At 38.5% G+C, this 23560-nt stretch overlaps 1 protein-coding gene across 1 annotated transcript in view; it reads right to left on the bottom strand.

Annotated features, from left to right (window-relative positions):
- CSMD2 (CUB and Sushi multiple domains 2) overlaps positions 1 to 23560 on the bottom strand; it is a 914813-nt gene that overhangs the window by 392592 nt on the left and 498661 nt on the right. Inside the window, exons 8-9 of the mRNA XM_027864466.1 lie at positions 17205 to 17292; positions 16279 to 16403 (exon numbers count right to left, since the gene is read on the bottom strand). Coding sequence (XP_027720267.1) covers positions 16279 to 16403; positions 17205 to 17292 — 213 coding nt within the window. The remainder of the gene's footprint in view (positions 1 to 16278; positions 16404 to 17204; positions 17293 to 23560) is intronic.

Genomic DNA, 23560 nt, shown 5'->3' with positions numbered 1-23560 from the left:
ACAGTCTCAGAAAGCCAATCTGGACCTGATATGTAACACATAAGGATACCCCAGGGATACAATTCCCAACACATTTCATTTACATGTAACTTTGTCTATCTAAAGGGTGTGTTACGAATTAGCCTACATAGCCTAAAACTCTCTTCATTAGGATCATAAATTTGGAAGTCAAAATGAATTTAGAGTCTAATCCCCTTAATTGACAGACAAAGAAATTGTGCCTTCAACCGACTGCTTTTTATCTTTAGTGGTAGTCTAAGAGAAGATAAATCAACAGACATCTACAAAAATAAATAAAAATTAAATTAGATTTTAAAATAAATCAATAGAAATCTACAAAATTAAAAAAATATAATAAAAAATTGAACAAACTAAAATAAAATAAAAACTGCAGAGTCACATCCCTATTTTCACCCTGAAAGCCTGAAATCCTCAAAGTAACAGACCCAGGAGGGCTAAGTAGAAAAATCTAGTCAGAAGGAAGCAACAAATCCAGAGATAGAAGGAGTATCTAGAGGGGAAAAAAGGTGTAGAAGCAAAAACTGAAGAAGGAATAAAGCATTTTAAATTATAACACTTTTCTGCACACAAAGAATTAAAAGAATTAAAGAAATGTACTAAATAGCAGGGAGAATATGAGCATTAAAAAAGAATCCATAGATAATCCATAAAGGAATAAAGAGCTACAATGGAGAGTCCTTAATAAGTACGATTAATAGAAAAAGTTCTTCCCTTTTTGCAATGTAGAATCAAACAAGTTCAGCCATTTTTTTTTACCCAATGTATCTTAGCTACCTAATGGCAAGACTAGAACTAATCTTTCTGGAAACCAAGGATGAAATACTTCTCACTAAGAAGACATACTTGCATTATGTTAGGGGCCAAATAACAGGAAAATAGGTCAAAAGATTTCCTATAGAGAAAGAATTCTGGGAAGATGGTGGAATAGTTCAGAAAAATTCCAAGCTCTCCAGATTCCCCTCACAAAGAAGATGAAATAGTAATTCAGGGAGAATATAAAGCAGTAAAAATAAACAAGAGTTTGACAGAACAATGGTCTTCCTGTGACAACTGGAGAAGATCTGAAGAAAAATCTAGGACTGAAGTTTAGCTCCTGTGAAATGTAAACACCTCCAGGGAAGTTCCACTGAAACAGCAAGCAGTGAACCCTGAGGCTAGCTGGGTTGGGAGGTAGCCTTGGCCTCAACCACAGGAATTTTTACGTCCCAGAGAGTGTAGGGAATAGGGCACCTAAGCAGGGGAAGATTGAGGGAACCTCTGCAGATAAGGGGCACCAGGCCCAGCTGTGCTGCCAAAGAGCAGCCCTGTGTGAGAAGGAACTAGCACAGGCCTAGTGAGTGCAGAAGCAGTGAGGTAGGGATGCTGCTGACTGTAAGGCACTTACAAAAGGGCAGAGTTCTTGGTTTCAGTACCAGGCCAGAGGGCAGAACTAAAGGAGGATCTAAGGCCAGAGGCACCATCTCCCATACTCTAGGACCAGAGGTGATTACAATAATAAGCTGCCATGAATAAAATTTTTAAAAAATGAGCAGGCAAAGAAGAAAGAATCCAACTGTAGAAAGTTACTATGGGAATAGAGAAGACCAGGGTTCATCTTCAGAGGAAGAAACTGAAGCAAAAAAAAGCCTCTCCTATCCCAAAGTGTAATATCAAGTGGTCACCTGTCCAAAAAGAATTCACAGAAGAACTTAAAAAAGACTTTAAAAATCAAGTGAGAGAGATTGAGGAATTTTTTTTAAAGCAATCCAAGAAAAAACAAGATTATGAAAAGAAAGTCAACCAAATGGAAAAGGACATACAGAATCTTAAGGAGAAAAAGATTCCTTGAAAATTAGAATTGGACAAAGGGAAGCCAGAAATGTTATGAGACCAAGAAATAATAAAACAAAATATAAAGAATGAAAAAATAGAAGAGAATGTGAAATATCTCATAACAACTGATCTGGAGAACAGATCAAGAAGAGAAAACATCAGAATAACCAGACTACCTGAAAGCTACAATCAAAAAAAGAATCTTGATAACAATAATACAAGAAATAAGTAAAGAAAACTGTCCTGAAGCATTAGAACATTAGGGGGAAATAGAAACAGAAAAAACCCACAGATCATCACTTGAAAGAGAGCCTATAAGGAAAACATACAGGAATGTCATAGTCAAATTTCAAAATCCTCACAAGGAGAAAACATTATGAACAACAAGGAAAAAAATTCAAATATGGCAGAACCACAATTAGAATCACACAAGACCTAGCAGTGGTGACACTAAAAGACCGCAGGACTTGGAACACTACACATTGAAGAGCAAAAGAACTGGGGTTGCAGCCAAAAATATCATACCTAGCAAAGTTAAGCATAATCCTGAATGAAAAATAAATGGATATTCAATGAATTGCCAGACTTTCACGATTTTGTTGCCAAAAAAAAAAAACCTGAACTTAATAGAAAATTTGACATATAAGATCCAAGAGGATTAAAGGAACACATCAAAGACTAATTGCAAGGGATTCAGTAAGGACAGACTGTTTACTTTTTATATGAGGAAATGTGAAATATATGTCTAAGACTGTTATCGGTAATTGGGTAGTTCGAAAGAAAGATTGGGGTAGACCTGAGTATGATGTGATTCTAAAAGGTAAAACTGTTTAGGAAAAGATAAAAAGAGTAATTATCTTATACAAATGAGGTATGCGAAGAAGAACTGAAACAGGGGAATTAGATGGGGGAGGAGGGCTGGTAGTTCTGGAACCCTATTCTCATCAGGAATGGGTTAAAGAGAGAACAATACATATATACACAAAAGGGTATAAAAGTCTTCTAAATTCAGGAAGAAATAAAAGGCTAAGGGTATAGAGAAGGGGAGAGGATAAGGGAGGGATTTTTAGAGGGAACCCTGCTCACATCAGATCTGGGTTAAAGAGAGAACAACATATACATGGGGAGTAAAAGTCTTCTACATTTATAAAGCAATAAGAGGGTGAGGAAATAGGATACGGGGTACAGAAAGGTGTCTAGATTAACGGGAATGATAAAGGAGAGAATAACATATATCTGGAAGGCTATAAAAGTACTCCAAATTCAGATAGAAACAAGAAAGTAAGGGGAAAGGGTGAGGCGAGAGGATAAGGGAGGGATCTTTTGGGGGGGGATAGGTTAAGTAATAGCAGGGCAAGGTAGTGGGATGAACTAAAATAGAGGAGTCAGAAGGGATAGGAAATAAGAGATACACACAAACATAAAATGAAGATCAGGAGACTTTATTAGGAGGAATTGTGATCTCAGACAGAGTTAAAGCTAAAATATTTAGTCAAAAGAACAAAATAGGGAAAACACACTATATGTCAGCCATATTAATCAATATTGTTTTAGCTATTCAAAATAACTAGACAGTATAAGGTTGTAATATTGCTATGATGTAGGAAATGATGAATTGGTGGACTTAGAAAAATATGGAAAGACTTGGACTTATGTAGGAAGATGTTATCCACCCTCAGAGAAACAGAGGACAAATAAGTATAGTATGGTCTTACATAGATGCATGTGAATGTATATGTCTATATATGCATATGATAATAGATATATAAGTATATGTATGCAAGTATATGTATGTATGAGTATATGTATGTATGTGTGTATACATATGTTTTTGTGTACAGGCATACACAAAATGTATATGTCTGTACATGTGCATATATACACATGTGTGTGTACACCTGTACAATACATGTGTACATATGTGCATGTATGTATGTGTGTATGTCCTCACCTAATTGCAGTCTTCTTAGGGGAAGGGAGAGAAGAAGGGGGAAAAAACAACAAAGTAAGAAGTGCACAGTGGAGAACAAAAGAAAACTTATAAGAAAGCAAAGATTGATAACCCTCAACACAATGTATAGTATTTATTATATAGGCTTTCTGGAAATGGAAATTTATTGCTGTATATTTTGAATCCTCTCTTATGTTCTGCTATGCAATGGCAATGTTTTTTTTTTCTTATTTTGTATTAAAGTTTTAGTATTTCAGTTTATAACATTTCTTTTTCTTTTCTTATTGTATATTTAACTTTTAGTATTTAAGTTTAAAATATTTTTTTAAATTCCCCATAAGCTATTTCTGCCAAATCAAAGAAGCATGTTTTGGTTTCTTTTAGGAAAATACTGAACAAAGGAATTAATGAGCCATAACATATGACAAATGGGGCCAATTACATTTTTCATGGCTAAATCCATATCAGGTAGAATGATTAAAGAAAAGTTATATATTAAATAAAGGTTATGAAGGCTATTTTTCTTTCAAAAGATAGGGGATAACATGATGAAATAGTTGTACCACTGGTTATAATAGCAGATATGTGTAAGGTTCTGTAGAAAAAGAAAGTACTAGTCCATTCTTTATTACAGATGGCATTCAATAAAACATTCCCATACAACAGCACTCAGAGTGAATTATTTGAGTTGTGACATTTTTTAAAGAAAGAAACTACTGTCAACACAAACAAGAGACCTTCCTGGCTCACCTATTCCCCTGTACCAAATCTCTCACCAAAAAAGTTAGCTCAGCCATCAGTTCATGAAGGATCTCCTCAAGCTATCTTTTCATCCTTTTGTTGTTCACTGGTTTCAGTTCTGACTCTTCATGACCCCATCTGTGGTTTTCTTGGAAAAGAAACCAGAGTGGTTTGCTATTTCCTTCTCCAGCTCATTTTACAGATGAGGAATTAAGGCAGACAGGGTCAAGTGACTTGCCCAGGGTCACACAGCTAGTAAATGTTTGAGGCCAGATTTGAACTCAGGAAGATGAGTCTTCCTGACTCTAAGCCAAGCACTTTATCCATTGAGCCACCTAGCTGCTTTTTCTTTTCATCCTACTACGCTTCAAAGTTTTTAATCATATTTCCTTAGAGCACTTTCCATGGTCTTCCAGATAAACATTCACCTTTTTCTAGCTTATCATTCCCAAGTCCAAAGGTCATACTCTACAAAAATATTCTGGGTGTTACATTTGATACTATTCCATTCAATAAATAAGTTCCTACTATATAAAATGCAGTGGGGATTATTTTTTGTTCCAGATCCATAATTTAATTAGCATTGGAAGAAAAGAAACAAGCATTTATTAAGTACCAAATATGTGCCATATGTGCCTATGTTAAACATCTGACAGATATTATCTAATTTAATCCTCACAAATCCCCTAGAAGCACTATTATTTCTTCACTTGAAGAAGCTGAAGCAGACAGAATTCAAGTGATTTGCTGAGGTTCACATAGCTAGTGTCTGAGGCAAGGCTTGAAGTCAGGTCTCCCTGAATCAAGGCCCCAGGGTCTATCCATCGTGTCACCTCGCTACCTCTGTTGGGAACTCCTAGTAGGAAATTCCCTCTACTAATGAAGATCAGCAACTTTTCTTCAACTTAAAGTTGAAGAAACAGAAAACAAAAAAGGCAGGGATTCACGTGAGCCCTCCCAAATTTATCTCCAAACAACTTTAAATAATGCCTCATAACAAATTCTGGAGCAGCAGAATCCACAGAAGGACAAGGTGAAACAATTTCCCAGCCCAAGACAATTTAGAAGGTCTGCAGGAAAGGTCTGTCTCCCTGAAGGGAAAGTATGAAAGTGTAGCGTCGTCTAGTGCAGGCTATGCCAGTGAAGGCTGCCCCAGCAAACCAACACCAGGTCTTGGGGGCAACTGAATTAGCCACAGCAGCAGCAGCAGCTTCTGGAGCTCTCAGCCTGTACATAGTAAGGAGGTCTGACAATTGGTCAGAAGATTACAGGGGGTCCTTGGCTGGCACTGAGTGCAGAACTCTGCTACACAGCCCATACGTGGATCCAGGTCACAGTCCCATGGCAAGGAAGAGGACTAGCACACAAAGCTTGCAGCTACAGGGGAGTGGGCACCCTCCTCACAGTTCCAGGGTGGAAAAGAGTGCTTGTGGTCACTCACAGACCAGAGCACAGGCCAGGAGAGTAGTAAATAACACCTCTTCTTAGATGATACCAGTTTGGAAGAACTGAAAACTTACAGACTAAAAACAGCTGCACAAAAAACCTGAAGCCTGGGACAGTGCCCCCCTCAACCCCAGGAGCAGAGGCCAACTTTAACATCAAGTTAAAAGTGAAGAAATAGGCTGGAAAAAATAAGCAAACTACAATAAAGGAACCTGACTATAGAAAGTTACCATGGTAACAGGGAAGATCAAAACATAAACTCAGAAAAAGACAACAAAGTTAAAACTGCTATATCCAAACCTTAAAGAAAAATATTAGTTGATGTCAGGCCACAGCACCCCCTTCCCCTCCCAAATAAAAAAGAATTCCTAGAAGAGCTCAAAAAAGAAAAGATTTTAAAAGTCAAATAAGAGAGGTAGGGAAAAAATTGGGGAAAGAAATGAGTGATACAAGAAAATCATGAAAAAAGAGCCTAGACATCACCTTTCGAGAAATCATCAGAAAACTGCCCTGATATTTTAGATTGAGCGGATAAAATCAGAATTGAAAGAATCCACTGATCACCTCCTGAAAGAGATCCAAAACCTCATAGGAATTTTGTAGCCAAATTTGAGAGCTCCCAGGTCAAGGAGAAAATATTGTAAGCAGCCAAAAAGAAACAATTCAAATACTGTAAAGCCACAGTCAGGATAACAGAAGATTTAGCAGCTTCTACAGGATCAGAGGGCTTGTAATATGATATTCTGAAGGGCAAAGGAACTAGGATTACAACCAAGAATTACCCAACCAGCAAAACTTAGTATAATCCTCCAGGAGAAAAAATGGAAATTCAAAGAAATAGCGAACTTTCAAGCATCCCTGATGAAAAGAGCAGAACTGAAGAGACAATTATACTTTCAAATGCAAGACTCAAGAGAAGCACAAAAAAGTAAATAGGAAAGAGAAATCATAAGGGATTCAATAAGGTTAAACTGTTTATATTCCTATATGGGAAGATGATACTTATAACTCCTAAGTGCTTTCTCATTATTAGGGCAGTTAGGAGTCCACATAGACAGAGGGCATGGGTGTGAATTGAATATGCTGGGATGATATCTAAAAAAATAAAGTTAAAGAATAAAAAAGAGGAATAGACTGGGAGAAAGGCAAAGGGAGAGGTAGAATGGAGTAAATTATCTCACCTAAAAGAGGTATGAAAGAACTTTTACAGCAGAAGGGAAGATGGGGGAGGGGGAAGGGAGAAGCGTTTGAACCTTACTTTCATTGGATTTGGCTGAAAAAATGGAAAAATATATACACTCAATTGGGTACAGAAATCTATCTTCTACAGGAATGCAAAAGGGGAAGGGGATAAGAGAAGGGGGTGGTGTTGATAGAAAGGACAGCAGATTGGGGGAGGTGGTGGCCAGGAGCAAAACACTTTTGAGAATGAACAGGGTGAAAGGAGAGAGAGAGAAAGACAGACAGAGAGAGAGAGAAAGACAGAGAGAAGGATAAATGAGAGGAATAGGATGGAGGTAAATATACATTAATCATAACTAAAAAATTTTATGACAAGTTTCTCTATAAAGACCTCATTTCTCAATATAAACAGAACTGAGTCATTTGCAAAAATAAGAGTTATCTGGGGCAGCTAGGTGGCACAATGGATAGAGTACCAGTCCTGAAGTCAGAAGGGCCTGAGTTCAAATCTAGCCTCAGACCAAACACTTGACACTTACTAGCTGTGTGACCTTGGGCAAGTCACTTAACCCCAATTGCCTAAAAAAAAAAAACTAAGAGTTATTCCCCAATTGATAAATAGTCAAAGGATATGAACAGGCAGTTTTCAGATAAAGTCATGAAAGCTATGTATAGTCATATGAAAAAAAAATGGTCTAAATCACTATTGATTAGAGAAATGCAAATAAAATGGACTCTGAGGTACCAACCTCATACCCATCAGATTGGCTAATATGACAGAAAAATAAAAATGACAAATGTGGGAGGGGATGTGGGAAAATTGAGACACTAATGCACTGGGGTGGATTTGTGAACTGACATGACCACTACAGATAGCAATTCGGAACTATGCCCAAAAAGCTATAAAACCATGCATACCCTTTGACCCAGCAACACCACCACTAAATCTGTATCCCAAAGTTAAAGGATCTATATGTACAAAAACATTTATATCAGCTCTTTTCATGATGGCAAAGAATTGGAAATTGAGCAGATGCCCATCTACTGGGGAATAACCAAAGAAGTTATGGTACATGATTGTGATGGAATTCTACTGTACTATAAGAAATGACAAGAAAAAAAAAATCCTGGAAATACTTATATGAACTGAAGCAAAGTGAAATAAGCAGAACAAGGAGACCATTGTACACAGTGACAGCAATATTGTATGAAGATCAATTCTGAATGACTTATTCTCAGCAATACGATTTAAGACAATTCTGAAGGACTTAATGGTGAACAATACTATTCATCTCCAGAGAAAAAATGAATGCTGATTGAAGTACTTTTTAAATTTTATTTTTCTTGGTGTTTTTGTGCTTTTTTTTTTGGTCTGTTTTCTTTTAACAACTTGACCAATATGGATCTAAGTTTTGCATGACTGCACATATAATCTATAACAAACTGCTTACCTTCTGAAGGGGAAAGGGAAGGGAGGGAGAGAATTTAGAACTCATAATTTAAAAAAAAAAGTTAAAAATTGTTTTACACCTAATTATGTAAAAATTAAATATTTAATAAAAATTAGGAAGAGAAAGAGAAACAGGATTTATTAAGTGGCAAATATGTGTCAGGCACCATGCTAAGCACTTTACAAATATTACCTCATTTGATCCTAAAATAACAAACTTGAGAGGTAGGTACTATTATTATCTCCCATTTTACAGCTGAGGAAACTGAAGTAGACAGAGTTTAAGTGACTTATTGAGGGGTCACACAGCTAGCAAATATAGGATTTGAACTCAGGTCTTCCTGAGTTCCAAGGGCACCACTCTATTCACTGTGTTATTGAGCTGCCAATAGTCCAGATGAAAGGTGATAAAGAGCTAAAATAAAGAAGTATCTGTGTGAAGAAAGAATGGGAATCAATAATAATAACTAGCATTTACACACTCTTCTTACATTTTACACTCCACCAGTATTACACATAAAGTGACACTGGATTCCTTGCTATTCCTCCCCCAAGACACTGCATCTTCAACCTCCAATCATGCCTAGAATGTTCTCTCTCTCCTCAACTCTACCTGGCTTCCTTCAAGACACAGTTAAAATCCCAAGTGCTACAGGAAGCCTTTCCTGATCCCTTTAATTCAGTGCCTTCCCTCTGTTGGTTATTTCCAATTTTTTTATATATATGTATATGTATGTGTGTATATGTATATAATATACACACATATTGTATATATACAGATACAATCTGGCTGCCAGATACCTTTTCTAGAGGGGTATGGGTTGTGTTTAGGACTTGTTAAGCACTTTTCAGGGTTTTTCATCCACCTCTGGTGTTCACCTGATTCTTCCAACTCTCACCTGTAGCTCCAAGAAGCTGTAACACGCACAGCAGCCACACCCTGGTAAAATTGTCTCAGCAGATGAGCTAAACCAGATTGAGGGTAATTGACAGGCCTCAAAACTGTTGGTGAGTTAGGGAGATGTCTACCCCAAGCATGTGAAGATATTCCCCAGTGAAATGGGCAGATGAGAACACTTTATTCCAACAACCACGAAGCAAGTGAAGCAGATACCGTGGAACACTTAAAGCTTGGTCAGACATGGAAGACACCAAGGTCATCCACTTCACTTAGGGCTGGGCTGGACTTAAATGACTCAAGAAGAGAGAGTGAGGCTGATGACTCTGTGCAAACTTTGCCTCACTTAAACTCAATGCAAACACAAGGCAAGACATCACCCATGATGTCATTGGTCCTCTTCGAAATCAAAGAACAAACAACAAGAACTATTCATTGCAACTGACCTACTAGCTGATCAATGTGTACAACATATCATTCCCCACTGCCACGTATAAAATACATTTTGTCACTTAATGTCCAAGAAATTCCAAGTTTCCTTTAGGGATCAACTTATTAGTCACTCCGACCATATTTCCTCATCCACCCAGTTGTTTGTGCACTCTCCCTCCAATGTTATGTTGTTGTACATACCTTACAGAGTCAGCCATTGGGGCAGAGTCAGTTTGAGTGACCCCTATGTTTTAACTTTGCTTTGGGTACAGCTCTCAGCCAGCCTGAAGGAGAGGGCTCGATGCCTTTAGGACCAATCCCATCTCCAACAAACTACTCCCATCACCTGAAGGCTAATCCCATCTCTTTAACTCTAATCCTATCTCCCACAGATGGTTGTAATGAGGAAGCCCTAAGGAGACACTAATCCCACCTCCTTATTAAAAGGTCTACCAATCAGGTTATTGGCCAAAGGTACAAGGTCATCATATTAACTTCAAAAACAAGCCTAAATGGTTGTTTAAGAAGCACCATCTTGGCAGCTAGGTGGTGCAGTAGATAGAACACTGGCCCTGGAGTCAGGAGGACCTAAGTTCAAATCTGGCCTCAGACACATAACACTCACTAGCTGTGTGACTCTGGGCAAGTCACTTAACTCTAATTGCCTCACTTAAAAAAAGAAGAAGAAGAAGAAGTAGCACCAGTTCTGAAGAATACCTAGATAAAGTCCATCCAGGAGACAAGCAGTTTCCAGAAGATCCATATGAGAAAGGGCTTTACAAAAGATGATTTTGGAGTTGTTTTCTAAGATACCATCTTTAGCCAAAGATGTTCTTCTTACAGCAGGACAAAATGAAGAAGACAGTATTGCCAAGAAAGCAGAATTCCATAAGGCATTCAGCAAATTGGAGGAGAGTCTCACCTGACAGAAGACAACTTCCTTGGTGAAAACTCTCTATCTGTGATTTATTACCTCATCTGGCCCTATCTGAATAGCCGAAATCATATGAGATAGCTGACTGCATGGATCACACCCCTGCTCTGAAACGGTTGGTCCCAGCCATGAAGAACATGCTGCAGCTTTCCTCACTGATATGAAGATAAATAAAAGCTTGATGCTTTTCTTTGACTGTGGGTAGTAAGACGGCCTATTAGAACATCAACTACAGAATCTACTGTTTCACCATTGGATATTCCCAACATATCCTCACAATAAAATAACTGCGTTTGAACTTGTCTAAGGCCTAATCCTCATTTTCCAAGAAGCTCTCAATAAAAATTTTTAAATGTCCTAAAAAAAATAAATAAAAGCAGCTGTTTGTTGTTGGTCACTTGATTCAGTCATGTCTGCTCTTCATAATCCCATTTGTGGTTTTCTTGGCAAAGATACTGAAATAGTTTGCAATTTCCCTTTTCTCCAGTTCACTTCACAGATGAAGAAACCAAGACAAACAAGGTTAAGTGATTATCCCAGGGTCGCACAGCTTGTAAGTGTCTGAGGAGGGATTTTGAACTCAGGTCTTTCTGACTCCAGGACAAGAGTTCCAGTCACTATGACACCTAGCTGTCTTGATATAAAAGCAGCTGGGAAGTTGAAATTCAAAGGCCCATCCCAGTATAACTACCTGATGCCTTGAGGTGCAAATAAACTCCTTTTGTCTTATTTCCTGAGTTTACTGACCAGGGTGAGGCCTAAACTAGCATTTCCTTTTAATAATACTACGAGTTCAGTACTCTATCTAGAGGCATCAAAGTGGCACAGAAAACAGAGTGCTGAACCAGGAATCAGGAAGATCTGAGTTCAAATTTGTCATCTGACACTTATTAGTTACATGATTCTATCTTCTCCAGGAGACTGACCCTCAATCATCCCCATTCTCCTTTGTTACCTTCAATTTCACCCTATCTACTAGTTTCTTCCATGCTGCCTTTCATGCTTGCCTATGCCTTTGGCTTTGAATGTCATTAGACTTCTCTCATGTGGCAAAGCACCTGGTGCTGATGGCCTTCCAGCAGAGATTTATAAGGCAGAGAGTCCACTGCTCATAGAAAAGCTGACTGAAGTTTTTTGGGTTATATGGCAAGATGAGGTTATCTTTCAGGATGCCTCCACTGTCCATCTCGATAAAGCGAAAGGAAATAAGTTGTCCTGTGATAATCACAAGGGGTTCTTTCTCTTAGTCATTGCTGTCAAGATTCTTGCCAGAATCCTCCTTAACAGGCTAATCCTTCACCTGGAAGATGGTCCTCTACTCAAGAAGCTGTGTGAGTTCAGAAAGGGCCAAGGAATGATCAACATGGTATTTGCTGCCCAACAACTCCTAGAGAGACTCCAGGAGCAGAACAGAGGTACACAATGCTTGTTGATCTAACTATGGCCTTTGATACTGTCAGTTATGAGGGCTTGGGGAAGATCATGGCAAAATTTGGTTGTCTGGAGAAGTTCATCAGTATTGTAGGCCAGTTTCATGACAGCATGCTTGTACTGGCTTCAGATAATGGATGGTGCTCTCACACTTTCCTAGTCAGCATTGAAGTGAAGCAGGTCTGTGTGTTTGCTCTTATGCCATTTTTAGCATGATGTTTTCAGTGATGATGTCAGATGCCTTCAACAAGGATGAAAATTATTTAACTTGAAAAGGCAACAAGCCAAGACTAAGGTGGAGGGAGAATTGGTGCATGACTTCTTGTTTGCAGATGACTGTGTATTCAATGCAGCTTGTGAGGCTGAGATGCAACAGAATATGAATTGTTTCTCTGCCACTTAATTCTGGCCTGATAATTAACACCAAGAAAACAGAAGTTCTCCACCAGCCAGCACTGCACCATCCATACATGGAACCATCAGTTACAGCAAGTGAAGACATTTTGAATGCATGGATAAGTTCCTTGGCAGTATATATACTTTGGCAATATACTTTCCAGGGATGTGCACATAGATGATGAGGTTGATACACACATAGCTAGAGCTAGCTCAGAGTTTGGGAAGCTCCAAAGGAAAGTGTGAGAGAGAAGAGATATTAGGCTGCCTACCAAACTGAAGGTCTGACCTCATTGTTGGATACCTGTGACACCTTGACAGTCTACCAGCACCATGCCAGGAAACTGAATTGCTTCCATTTGAATTGTCTTAGAAAGATTCTGAAGATCACTTGGCAAGTTAAGGTACCAGACACTGAAGTCCTTTCTTGAGCTGAACTGCCAAGCATTCAAAGTCTACTGCAGAGAAGGCAACTCTGATGGGCTGGCCACATTGTTCAAATGCCAAACATAAACTTGCCAAAAAGACTATTTTACGGAGAACTCACACAAGGCAAGTGCTCATGCAGAGGTCAAAAGAAGTGATACAAGGACCCTCTCAAGGTCTCTCTGAAGAATTCTGGAATCAACTGTGAGACATGGGAGACACTGATCAGGACTACCCAACATGGTGTGCCTACATTAAAGAAGGCACTGTGCTCTATAAGCAAAGCAAAATTGTAGTAGCTCAAAAGAAATGTAAGATGTACAAATTTAGGGATATCTCCATCCCAAATGTTCATACAGATTACTTGTGCCCAACCTGTGGTAGAGCCTTCCAAACTTGTATTGGTCTGATCAGTCAGTCAGATACAATGTAACTTGACTCTGACATAGAGATGTCACTTTGGTCCTCTTTGAGCTCAAAAGGACAACCACCAATGCCTTTCCCAATGTTGAAAAAAAAATTCATCTCTCCTCCCCTTCCCAGTTCAAACCTTTGAGAAAGCTGTTTATATTTGTCATCACTTTTCCTCTCACTGGATTCTAAACTTTCAGCCATCTGTGTTCTTACCTCATTATTCATCTGAAACTGCTCTCTCCAAAGTTACTGATGATCTCTTAATTGCCAAATCTAACGCCTTTTTTTCAATCCTCATCCTTCTTGACCTCTCTGTAGCTTTTGAAGTTTTCATCCTCCTCTGCTGTATATTCTCTCCTCTCTATTATGTCATTACACTATTCTCTCTTGTTTCTTCTCCTACCAGTGTGACTGCTCTTTCCTAATCTCCTTGGCTAGAGCTCCATCCAAGTTATGCTCATTAATTTTGGGAGTTCCTCAAGGCTCTTGACCCTCTTCTTTTATTTGTCTATTTTATCCTCTTTCTCTCCATATACAAATATATGTATATCTATATTTATGTATATATATATGTATGTGTATCTCCATGGATATATGTATCTATACATATATGTTTATTTATATTTTGTATTTATATGTGATAGGCAGCAAGGTGGCACAGTGGATAGAGTGTTCAGTCTGAAATCAGGAAGACTCTTCTTTGTGAATTCAAATCTGGCCTCAGACATTGACTAGCTCTGTGACCCTGGGCAGTCAATGAACTCTGTTTGTCTCAGTTCCTCATCTGTAAAATGAGCTGGAGAAGGAAATGGCAAACAACTCCAGTATCTTCCCATGAAAACCACAAACAGGGTTATGAAGAATTTAACATGACTGAAAACTATTGAAACAAAAATTTTGTGTGTGTGTGTGTGTGTGTATAAGAAAAAGAGAATAGTAAAGACTATAGGACATCCAGTTCAAGATGTCTAAAAGACAGTTGATAGTATAAGACTAGAGTTTAGGAAAGAAGTTAGCTAAAACTGGTTCTATAGATCTTGGTATCATTGGCAGAGAGATGTTAATTAAACCCATTGCAGCTGATATAATATGTGTGAAATATATATATATATATACACATATGTATAGATATATGTATTTATACACAACCAATGGAGGGATGATGGGCTGGGAAAGAACTGAAGAATGTATGGTTTAGAGGTCACAATGAAGCAAACAGGGTTTGTGGTCACAAGATAAAGGAAAAGATAAGGGTTGGACATGACAGCATCAAAGGTTGCTTCCAGCTTTTAATCTATGATCATTTGAGCCTAGAAAATACAATATCCTACTATGTTTACTATTTTTCAATTTTGTAATTCTATAAAAAATACTATTCCTCTGTAGAACAAAATGAAGACTTAAGGGCTTTCTTCAAACAAGGTGTACTCTTATGCACATGTTAAAATTATACAAGCTTGTAAATTAGATGTATCTGTAGAGAAACTTCTTTCCATGATCTATGATGAGTACTGACATTTTAACCGATCTCAAACAAAGCATAAAACAGAGAATACATGTTTACTTAAGGTGTCTGTCAATATCAGAGAGGATGTCCATCCCAGAGTTAAAAAATAAAGATTCCTACACCTAGAATGGTTTTTTTTCAAAAATTCCAATTCACCTATAATATCATACAAAATACATTGTGTTCAAAACATTATAAAGCCTTCTCAGTGAGACATATAGTAATTTGAAAAGGATCATGTCAACTATCCACACAGAAAACATGCAAAGGATAAGAATTTTAAATGACCAGATAATAACATGAAGTTAGATGGTCAGTTCATTAAGTCTGCATATAGATCTACAGTTATAAATACAGCTTTCTGATTTTTAAATCAGGCTTAGATTTTCAAATTTAAATTTAAATTAATTTAAATTTAAATTTAAAATTTTTTAAATAAGCTTAGATATTTATTTAAAAGCAATTTAAATAAGATAGGCTTAAAATGAATCAGACATTATCACTTTTGGTAAACTGTGCATTGTTTTCAGTGATCCTAAGTTGCTTAGTTCAGCGCAAGTTCATCTCTTTAACATTAATTTTTTCTCAATAACGTTGCAAGTCAACCCTCAGTAAATGACCCTTAGCTGATTGTCAATAGATAAAAATTTGAGCTCCTTGAGGGCAAGCAGGGACTAGGTTTTTGTCTTTTGAGGGGAGGTCTTTCTGTCCTTAGTTACAAATATAGTACCTTGCATCTTTTAGGTACTTGTTACATATTGCTGAATTAAATTGAGAAAGAAAACTATAAGGCCACTGGTCTTGAGAAAGTGCCTGTGGTCCTTCCCTCCGGGTTCTCTCACTAAATACTCCAAAAAGGCATCAGACGCTGAAAGGCAGGCCCTATTATTTCTCCTTTCATGTGAAAGAAGGATAAGGAAATTCTCAGAGGAAGAACTGAAAACAATGAACAATGATCCTTACACTAGAGGGTAGCTCTCATGCTCCATATTCCTGGATCCCAAAAAACCTGTCTATCTGATCTCAAACAGGGTTTGGCCTCTCTCCACTGATCAGATAGAGAAACTGAAGTCCAGTGCTCAAAGTCACACTGGGAATAAGGAGCTTAATTAGAGCAAGAGACCAGATTTTGTGACCTACCTTCCTGTGTCTACCTCTTCCTATGAGACTTGGCCCCCCTTTACCTTATCACCACCCTCTATGACTTTTCCCTCACCTACGGATCTACCCTCCTCACCTCTGCAGACAGGCCGGTGATCACTCCAGGCAGCAAACATGTCACTCACTTTCATGCAGGTGATCCTTTTAGATCCTTGTAGGTCATAGCCCTCATTGCAGGTAAATTGGATGCTTGAACCTAACCTGAAAGATAGTAAGGTGACATGACATTTGTTCTGCAGGCCAACTATCTTGCCCATTCCCCACTCTCCTAGTCTTTCCTAGCCACTTTCTTTTTCCCCTAAATAAAATTCACAGCAAACAGCATGAACAATTAAAGACTTTTTTCCTCTATAGTCTTTAAAGCTTCTGTTTCATTTAGACTTCTATAGACCATTCCTTTATATGGATTTCATGGGAATATTTGGGTTGGGGTAAGTTAAAAGGTATCTTGGTGAACAAAACAGCAATTGCCAGAAAAATAAGATTAAATATTGATTACTGCAACTAGTAATGGGTAATTCAGCCACATGAATTTTAAATGAGGGTTGAGGACTCAAGGAAACTCACCAGAGAGTTGCAAACTTTGGGGGGAGAAAAGAGCAGGCCAGGACTTTTTAGATTCATAGTGGCCTAGAGTCCCTTCCTAGGTGTCCAAGCCAACTATAAACTGGCCAAGAAGAACTACTTGAAGCCCACATTTAATATATTATTCTACTTTCTAAATGTGCTCAATATAGTGAACTAAGAACTGAGGAATAGGAGCAAATAGATCATGGGGGACCTCAATATCTCCCCAAAGTGGAAGACCATAAACATCTTGGACACGACATTTTTCTTGCCTAAAGATAGGAAATGCTAGCTATTATAAAAGACAGTAACACTGAATTCACTACCAAATTTCATAAGCACTTCTTGCATCTGCCCTAGCCACCCCTAACCCCTGGTTCCCAACATTTCCCACACACCCTACATGCAAAAAGAAGGAATCCAAATGTGACTTACCTAAAATCTGAGCCTAGTCTTTTGCCCCTTTCTGGAATACCAGGGTCTGGACACATATTATGTCCTTGGGACACACCAACCTGAGTTACTACAAGGCAAAAAACAGTACATACAGAGATAGAAAATCATAGGCAAACACTAGTCAGGCAACTGTCTCAGTGTGGATAGATGCAGAAACAGAAAAGACCTGCTGCTTTGGAGGCGGAGGCATTGTTAGAGGGTGGGGTTGGGGAAAGTAGCACTTGCAGATTTTGTGATGAGGAAGAGATAGGAGATTTACCTTTAACAAATAAATCTCTTTAAAAAAAGATTATTAAAAAAAAAAACAAATAAATCTCTTTTGACTTAATGAAGTTGAGGCTGAAATGTGGCAATTTCATTAGGACAAAGGCAGGTGATACATGCTATAGAACAGCTACCCAATTTCCTTATTCCATGACAGGGATCAGTAATAAAAGGTTCTACCTTAAATCCTTACAAAGCCTTTGGGTAGAAGCCTATCCCCAAGTCCTGCCATCCCCAGATTGAGGGTCCAAATCTGTATAAGATATGGCCCTCAGCCTCAGCCCCCAAACAGACACATAAATCAAACCAAAAAAAGTGTAAATATGCATGATTATAAATAATAAAGAAGGTAAGAAAGAGCAGCCTGAGGTCCTAAAGAAGGCTAATTAGTTTGAATGTGGAAATTTCCCCCTGACAAGTTCCCCATCCCAGATATTACCCACTTCCATAGCTAACTAAATAATAGAAGTAATCAGCACCTCTCACATCTGTTAAATGGTACAGGTACAAATGTAAACATGGATGGCTTTAATAGTGATGAAGGTACATTTAACATGATAACTTCAATTTTATATTCCACCAAAATCTCATGCACAGTAATTCTGTTCAAAGTGACAACTTTCCCAAACATCTACAAAAATGATTCCATTTTCTTCAATAGCCCAGACAAGGTTGAGATAAAATGGATATTTGGCACTGACTCTAGGGCTGAAGGGAGAAAGGCAGAGGGCAAAAACTCACATTCTCAGACATCAGCATGCCCTACTATATTTATTTCATGGTAACAACTATCTTCATTGCACTGATAGATGGATTCTATGGCCTAGACCTTTTAAAAATATGTATAACCATACCTGCTACTATCAAAAGCTTTTTTTGTAAAAGGAGGGGCAAGGAATACAGCTAAGCATTTAAAAGAGAAAAGGATAAAGTTTGGAATCAACTGGCTAGTAGCACCTGGGCCATTCTGGACAGTAAATTCTTCTGAACTGGATCATTTCAATATACAGTTCAATTTCATCTCCTGGTAGCCTGTCCTCTTTTCTGTGGTAAACAGAAAGTAAAGAGTCCATATAGATCAGAATTTTTCCCAGCTGGTACTACACAAAGCAGCACTGACCTAGATTCATGGCAACTTTTAAAAATGCGGGATTAGAGGCCACAGTCTGTACTCAAAGTGTCTCAGTAAACCCAAAGCCCTACTAGGAGATATTTTTCTCAAAGTGTGTGGAGGTCAGAGAAGAAGAGATAGGTATTTCAAGGTGACATATACAGACAAATGTGAGTCAATCCAAAGACCTCACTCTGTTCCCATGGAATTGAGCCTCTACGGGGCACTTGGGCTTCTACGAATATTCATGCAAACAGGTCAAGGCCACTCTAGAGCTAGCTTCCTAATATGCTATGGGCCATTACTATCTCAGGAAGGGGCAGGGTGGGGAGAGACAAAAATGCGTGGAGCAGGATGATATGGTGTCAACTAGACAGCTGTCCAGATAGGCCCTAAGCATTTAAAGTTTCCTATGATAAATAATACAAAGACGAACAAGGTGTTTCACTCCCAAGAGATCTATGGAAAAGCTGCTAAAAGGAAATGCCTCTTTTCTGAAGCTAAGTGAGGAACATATAAGCAGTATTATAAGCCCAAGCCTCATGCAGAGCTGAAGCAGTCTCTTTTAGCATCATGCCACTATCTCCAAACACAGGCTGGAGAGTAATGACAGGCAATGCAAAGACAGACTAGTAGTGTGCAGTGAAAGGCTAGATAGTTAGCAAAAGCATAATGAGATTGAGGGCAACAGTCTTGAGTACAACCTTATGTTGGCAAGACTGAAATCTTAGGGTAGGTAATGTGAAGCTAGAATGCTAAATAAGCAATCTGAGGCTGCAGTACAAGTGTAGACCAAAGGAGTTAAAAAGCCAGTGTAGACCACGAGACTGGAATGCTAATGTATATCATATAAGTCTAGGATGCAATTTGAGACAAATTCTAGCCTAAGACCATGTGAGGCTGAAGTACTAGTACAGACAATATTTTAATCTCCAGGTCAGTTAGGGATGCATGTTTAGAAAGAAAGGATCTGAATGATCAGAAAAACTTGGAAAAACCGAACCAAATGAATGTTAAGCCTACTAACAAAAGTTATTTTTTGGTGACAAGGACCTAGACTTACTGGTTGTTACCTAGCACCTTGTCCTGTAAAAAAATACAAAAGGCCTATATCTGTTATTTTTTCCATAAATTAAGGCTATTGATCCAATTTGAAAAGCTATGCTTCTGCCTCTCTCCATAGAAAACAGAGTTGCCCCTCCCTGTGATGAGTTGGTTGAAACAACCCTTCACAGCAGTCTCCAGATGTATCATCTGTCTCTCTTCGTAACACACTCAATCAAGTTCTCATTCCCACCCCAGTCTCCTACAGTCCCTATAGGTTCAGAGAAAGAAATAAAATTTTCCAAAAGAGGGCATTAAGGTTACCAAGTCATTTACAGTCACAGTGGAGGGGAAGAAAAGAGCAAGGAAGAGAGAGAAGACGACCCATTGTGAGAACTGTGTGAACTATAGGCATTTTCCAGTATTAGCTATCTTTATACATAAATAACTGAATCTACTACACATGAGATAAATACATACAACTCCTAGTAATGTGCAAAAACTGTCATTTTCCCACTATATCCTGGAAAAAAAATTTCTACCTCTCATTTTGCCCCTTTTTTTCTGTCTTAGCCCTTCAACCTCCTCTCAACAAGCCAATCTAATACCAATCCATGGAGGAACAGGAGATAAGGAAATGCTGCCTACAATCCCAACATACAATGACATTTTTAGACCCGAGCCCTCCATCTTAGCTACAAACTTCAGTTCTTAAGGCCAAAACAGATTGAATTCTAAAAAGATCTGGCTTCAAACTAGTTCCAAGGGTACAGCAACTTCTTTTCTGGCTCTCCCCTGATATTCACCAAGACAAGGAAGAAGAGGGCTTAGAACAGACTCATGTCACAGCAATAGACATGCAAGGGTGGAGTAGAGGGGGAAAGTAGAGTACCATGGTATAGTTTAACCAGAACTATTGCTTTTGATAAAACGGCAGGCAGCTGTCTTCCCCTTTAATTACTAAACCAAAAATATAATTAAGCCATAACAGGAATCAGAAACCCTTTCTGTGATACTGTATGCTACTGTCCAACTCCTCTCTTGCAGAAATATTCAACAAACTCTTACATTCCAAAATGAATTCATCCCAGTTACCAGGGAAACCATGAAACTTAAATCTTAATGAACTGTTTACATGCTAAATTACTATGGAATTTCCTTTCCCTTTTCTGTCAATTACAACTTCCCTATACTATTCAGAATCCCCCAATTGTGACTTCATTATTTGCTTGGTAATTTACTGACTATTTAAATATGGGAGGAAAAGGCTGAGCTTCATTCTATCCTCCCCAAAACAAAAATAAAGGCACTTTACTACAGTTCTCCAGGGGCAATGTACTATTACATTGAGCGGAGTATTTTATCACTTTAAAATTTTGACTATAAAGAATTACTCTTCCAAATTAAAAGAAAGGAGGAAAATTTGACTAGCAGAACTCACAGTCTGCCAAGATGAAGGAACCCAAAGTCCAGTTTTCCTCATTATAAGACATGTTTTTGCAAACCACAGAATCTGTGAAGCAGATATGTTGCCTAAGGAAGATGAGGAAGGACAGGGGACTGTCAAAACAGGTCACTTTTCTCCTGAGGAAAGTATTCTAGATGGGCTACAAATAAACAACTTGTTTTGCAGTAAAAGGGTTTCAAGGGCTAGGGCAGGGGAATGGTCTCTCTAAACATAATCAAGAGAAATAACGTGCTGAACAGGAGGCTTATTCCTCTCCTGAAAAGTTCAAGATTTTTTTTTTAAATCACCCCTCAGATTAGCAGAGGGTTTTTCACTCTTCCAAAGTACTTTATATTAATTATTACACTGAACCAACAGAACCCAATGAGGTACAAAGGGTTAGGCCAATATCTCTTTACACACAGAGGAACTAAAGCCTAGAGAGATGAAGATATTTTTCCAAGGTCACACAAACAAAATTAAACTAGGCAAAGAATTCAGGCTTCATAAATTCCAACACACAACCTTTGTCACTTGGCTGTCACCCCAGTGCTTCCAAACTTGGGTCTATGAGTTCTTTTATTGGCAAGAATCACATCTCATCTAAATTTTTATTTCTCTCAGAATCTAACAGTCCTCTGAACATAGTAGGTGCTAAATAATTTTTAATTTAATTAAGTGATGCTATACAGTATCAGTAGAGTCCCTAGGAAAGCACAGATTACTTTGTTTAACTTTGCTTCAAGCTTGGAACAGCCCAGCTTTAAATGTAGTAAGAAAGGTAATTATTAAGTCTCAAGGCAGGAAAAGGGTGAGCAGATGGATAGATTTCTGCCTCTAGCTCTTGGTCCAAGAGCACCTAGTTTTCTGAATACTCAGGCACAAAGATTTTGCTTTGAAGAGTATCAGATTTTCCCTGTGTTCTCCAGCCCCTCATGTGAGTACATGAGAGTGAAAGAAAGGGAAAAGGTAAGGAGGGGACTGTTGAGAAAAGAGCAACAGGAAAGGGAAAAGCAGAATTAGGACAGAAAAAGAGAGATGAAGATAAGGAAAGAAAGTAGTGGGGGTGGGAAAGGAGGAAGAAGGAAACAGAAGAGAAGAGCAAGAGGGAAGAGCAGGGAGGGGGAAGAGAGAAGAGGAAAGAATTAGTTGAGAGACAAGAGGGGCAAAAAGAAATAAAGGGTAAAATGTTAAAGAGGAAAAGGAAAAAAGAAGAAAGTATAAGGAAGGAAAAGGAAGAAAAAGAAGCAGCCAAGAGAAAGAAAGGAGAAGCTGAAAGGAGGAGAGGGATGGAGAGAAGGGGGAAAGGAAAAAGTAAAGAGCAGAAGAAGAAAGGGAAGAGAGAGGAGAAGATCAGGAAGGGAGAGGAGAAGGAAGAATTAGTGAGGGGAAAGGAAGGAGAAAGAGAAGAGGGACAGAAGAAAGAGACAGGGAAAAAGTGAGGGAGAGAAAAATAAAGGAGAAGAAAGATAAATTTACTGTTGTCTACAGAGAATCAAGAAGTAAATTAGACAAAAGGTCCTAAACATAATATCAACTCAGCTTTTCAAAAGTTGTTTTGTCCTCTGAGACCTGGAAATCAGCATCACAGCCCTTCCCAGAATACAGGCTGAAATGTGTGTGCCCAATTATCTCCCTTTGCTCTTCCTCTGAAGAAGCTCATTTGTTCAGATATCCCATTTTGTTTTGTTTTGTTTTTTAAGATGATTCTCCAGGCTACTCTTCAGTGCTGGGAATCCTGTTCTTTCTCACCAACATAAAGCTAACACCAACCAATGGTGATGCCTAAGTTCTCACATCACAGTGAGCACAAAGATCAGAGTCTTATAGAGGCATAGAAATAGCATTACCCAATACATCCTTTCCTCCCTCCAAGCTATCCAGATGCTCTCTGTCATGCCTTTTCCAAACACAAGGGCTGTAGATGAAGAACACAGAAGGGAGCTCAAGAACAAGTTCTAAAATCCTCTCCAGACCTCTCTCTCGACCAAGAACTGGATTGGAAAGTGACACATTGGATAGTTGGCACAAAGCCTACGTAGAGGCCTTCTCCCCCAGGCAGAGAATGGGTTTCACGGCCCAATATGCTAAATGGAAGGTGAAAGGCATGAAGTTTATGGTTCAGATGAGGATAAAATGCTGCCCCCTTACAGCCAGTGAGTATTAAATGAGATAAACCAATCATCCTTGTCCTATCCTACTCTGGGGAGCTATGGGAAAGATGGAGGTGGTGAAGAAAAGAGCTGCCAAGTTTGGGATGGCATAATGTGGGCATGCAGGGGTCACAAAGTTTTGAGGAAACTGTATATACCATGCTGAGGATTCCAATTGCTAGAGAGGATTATTAGGAGAACTTGAGAAGGTATCAGGAAAACTTGGTTCATTTAAAAATATGTGATAAAAAAAATTAAGAAAAGGAAAGGGAAAGGAAAGGAAAGGAAAGGAAAGGAAAGGAAAGGAAAGGAAAGG

Source organism: Vombatus ursinus, unplaced genomic scaffold (assembly GCF_900497805.2).
Source record: "Vombatus ursinus unplaced genomic scaffold, bare-nosed wombat genome assembly UNPS02014775.1, whole genome shotgun sequence".
Taxonomy (NCBI): Eukaryota; Metazoa; Chordata; class Mammalia; order Diprotodontia; family Vombatidae; genus Vombatus; species Vombatus ursinus.
The sequence above is the reverse complement of the archived record's forward strand: the minus strand, read 5'-3'. Positions and strand labels throughout refer to the sequence as shown.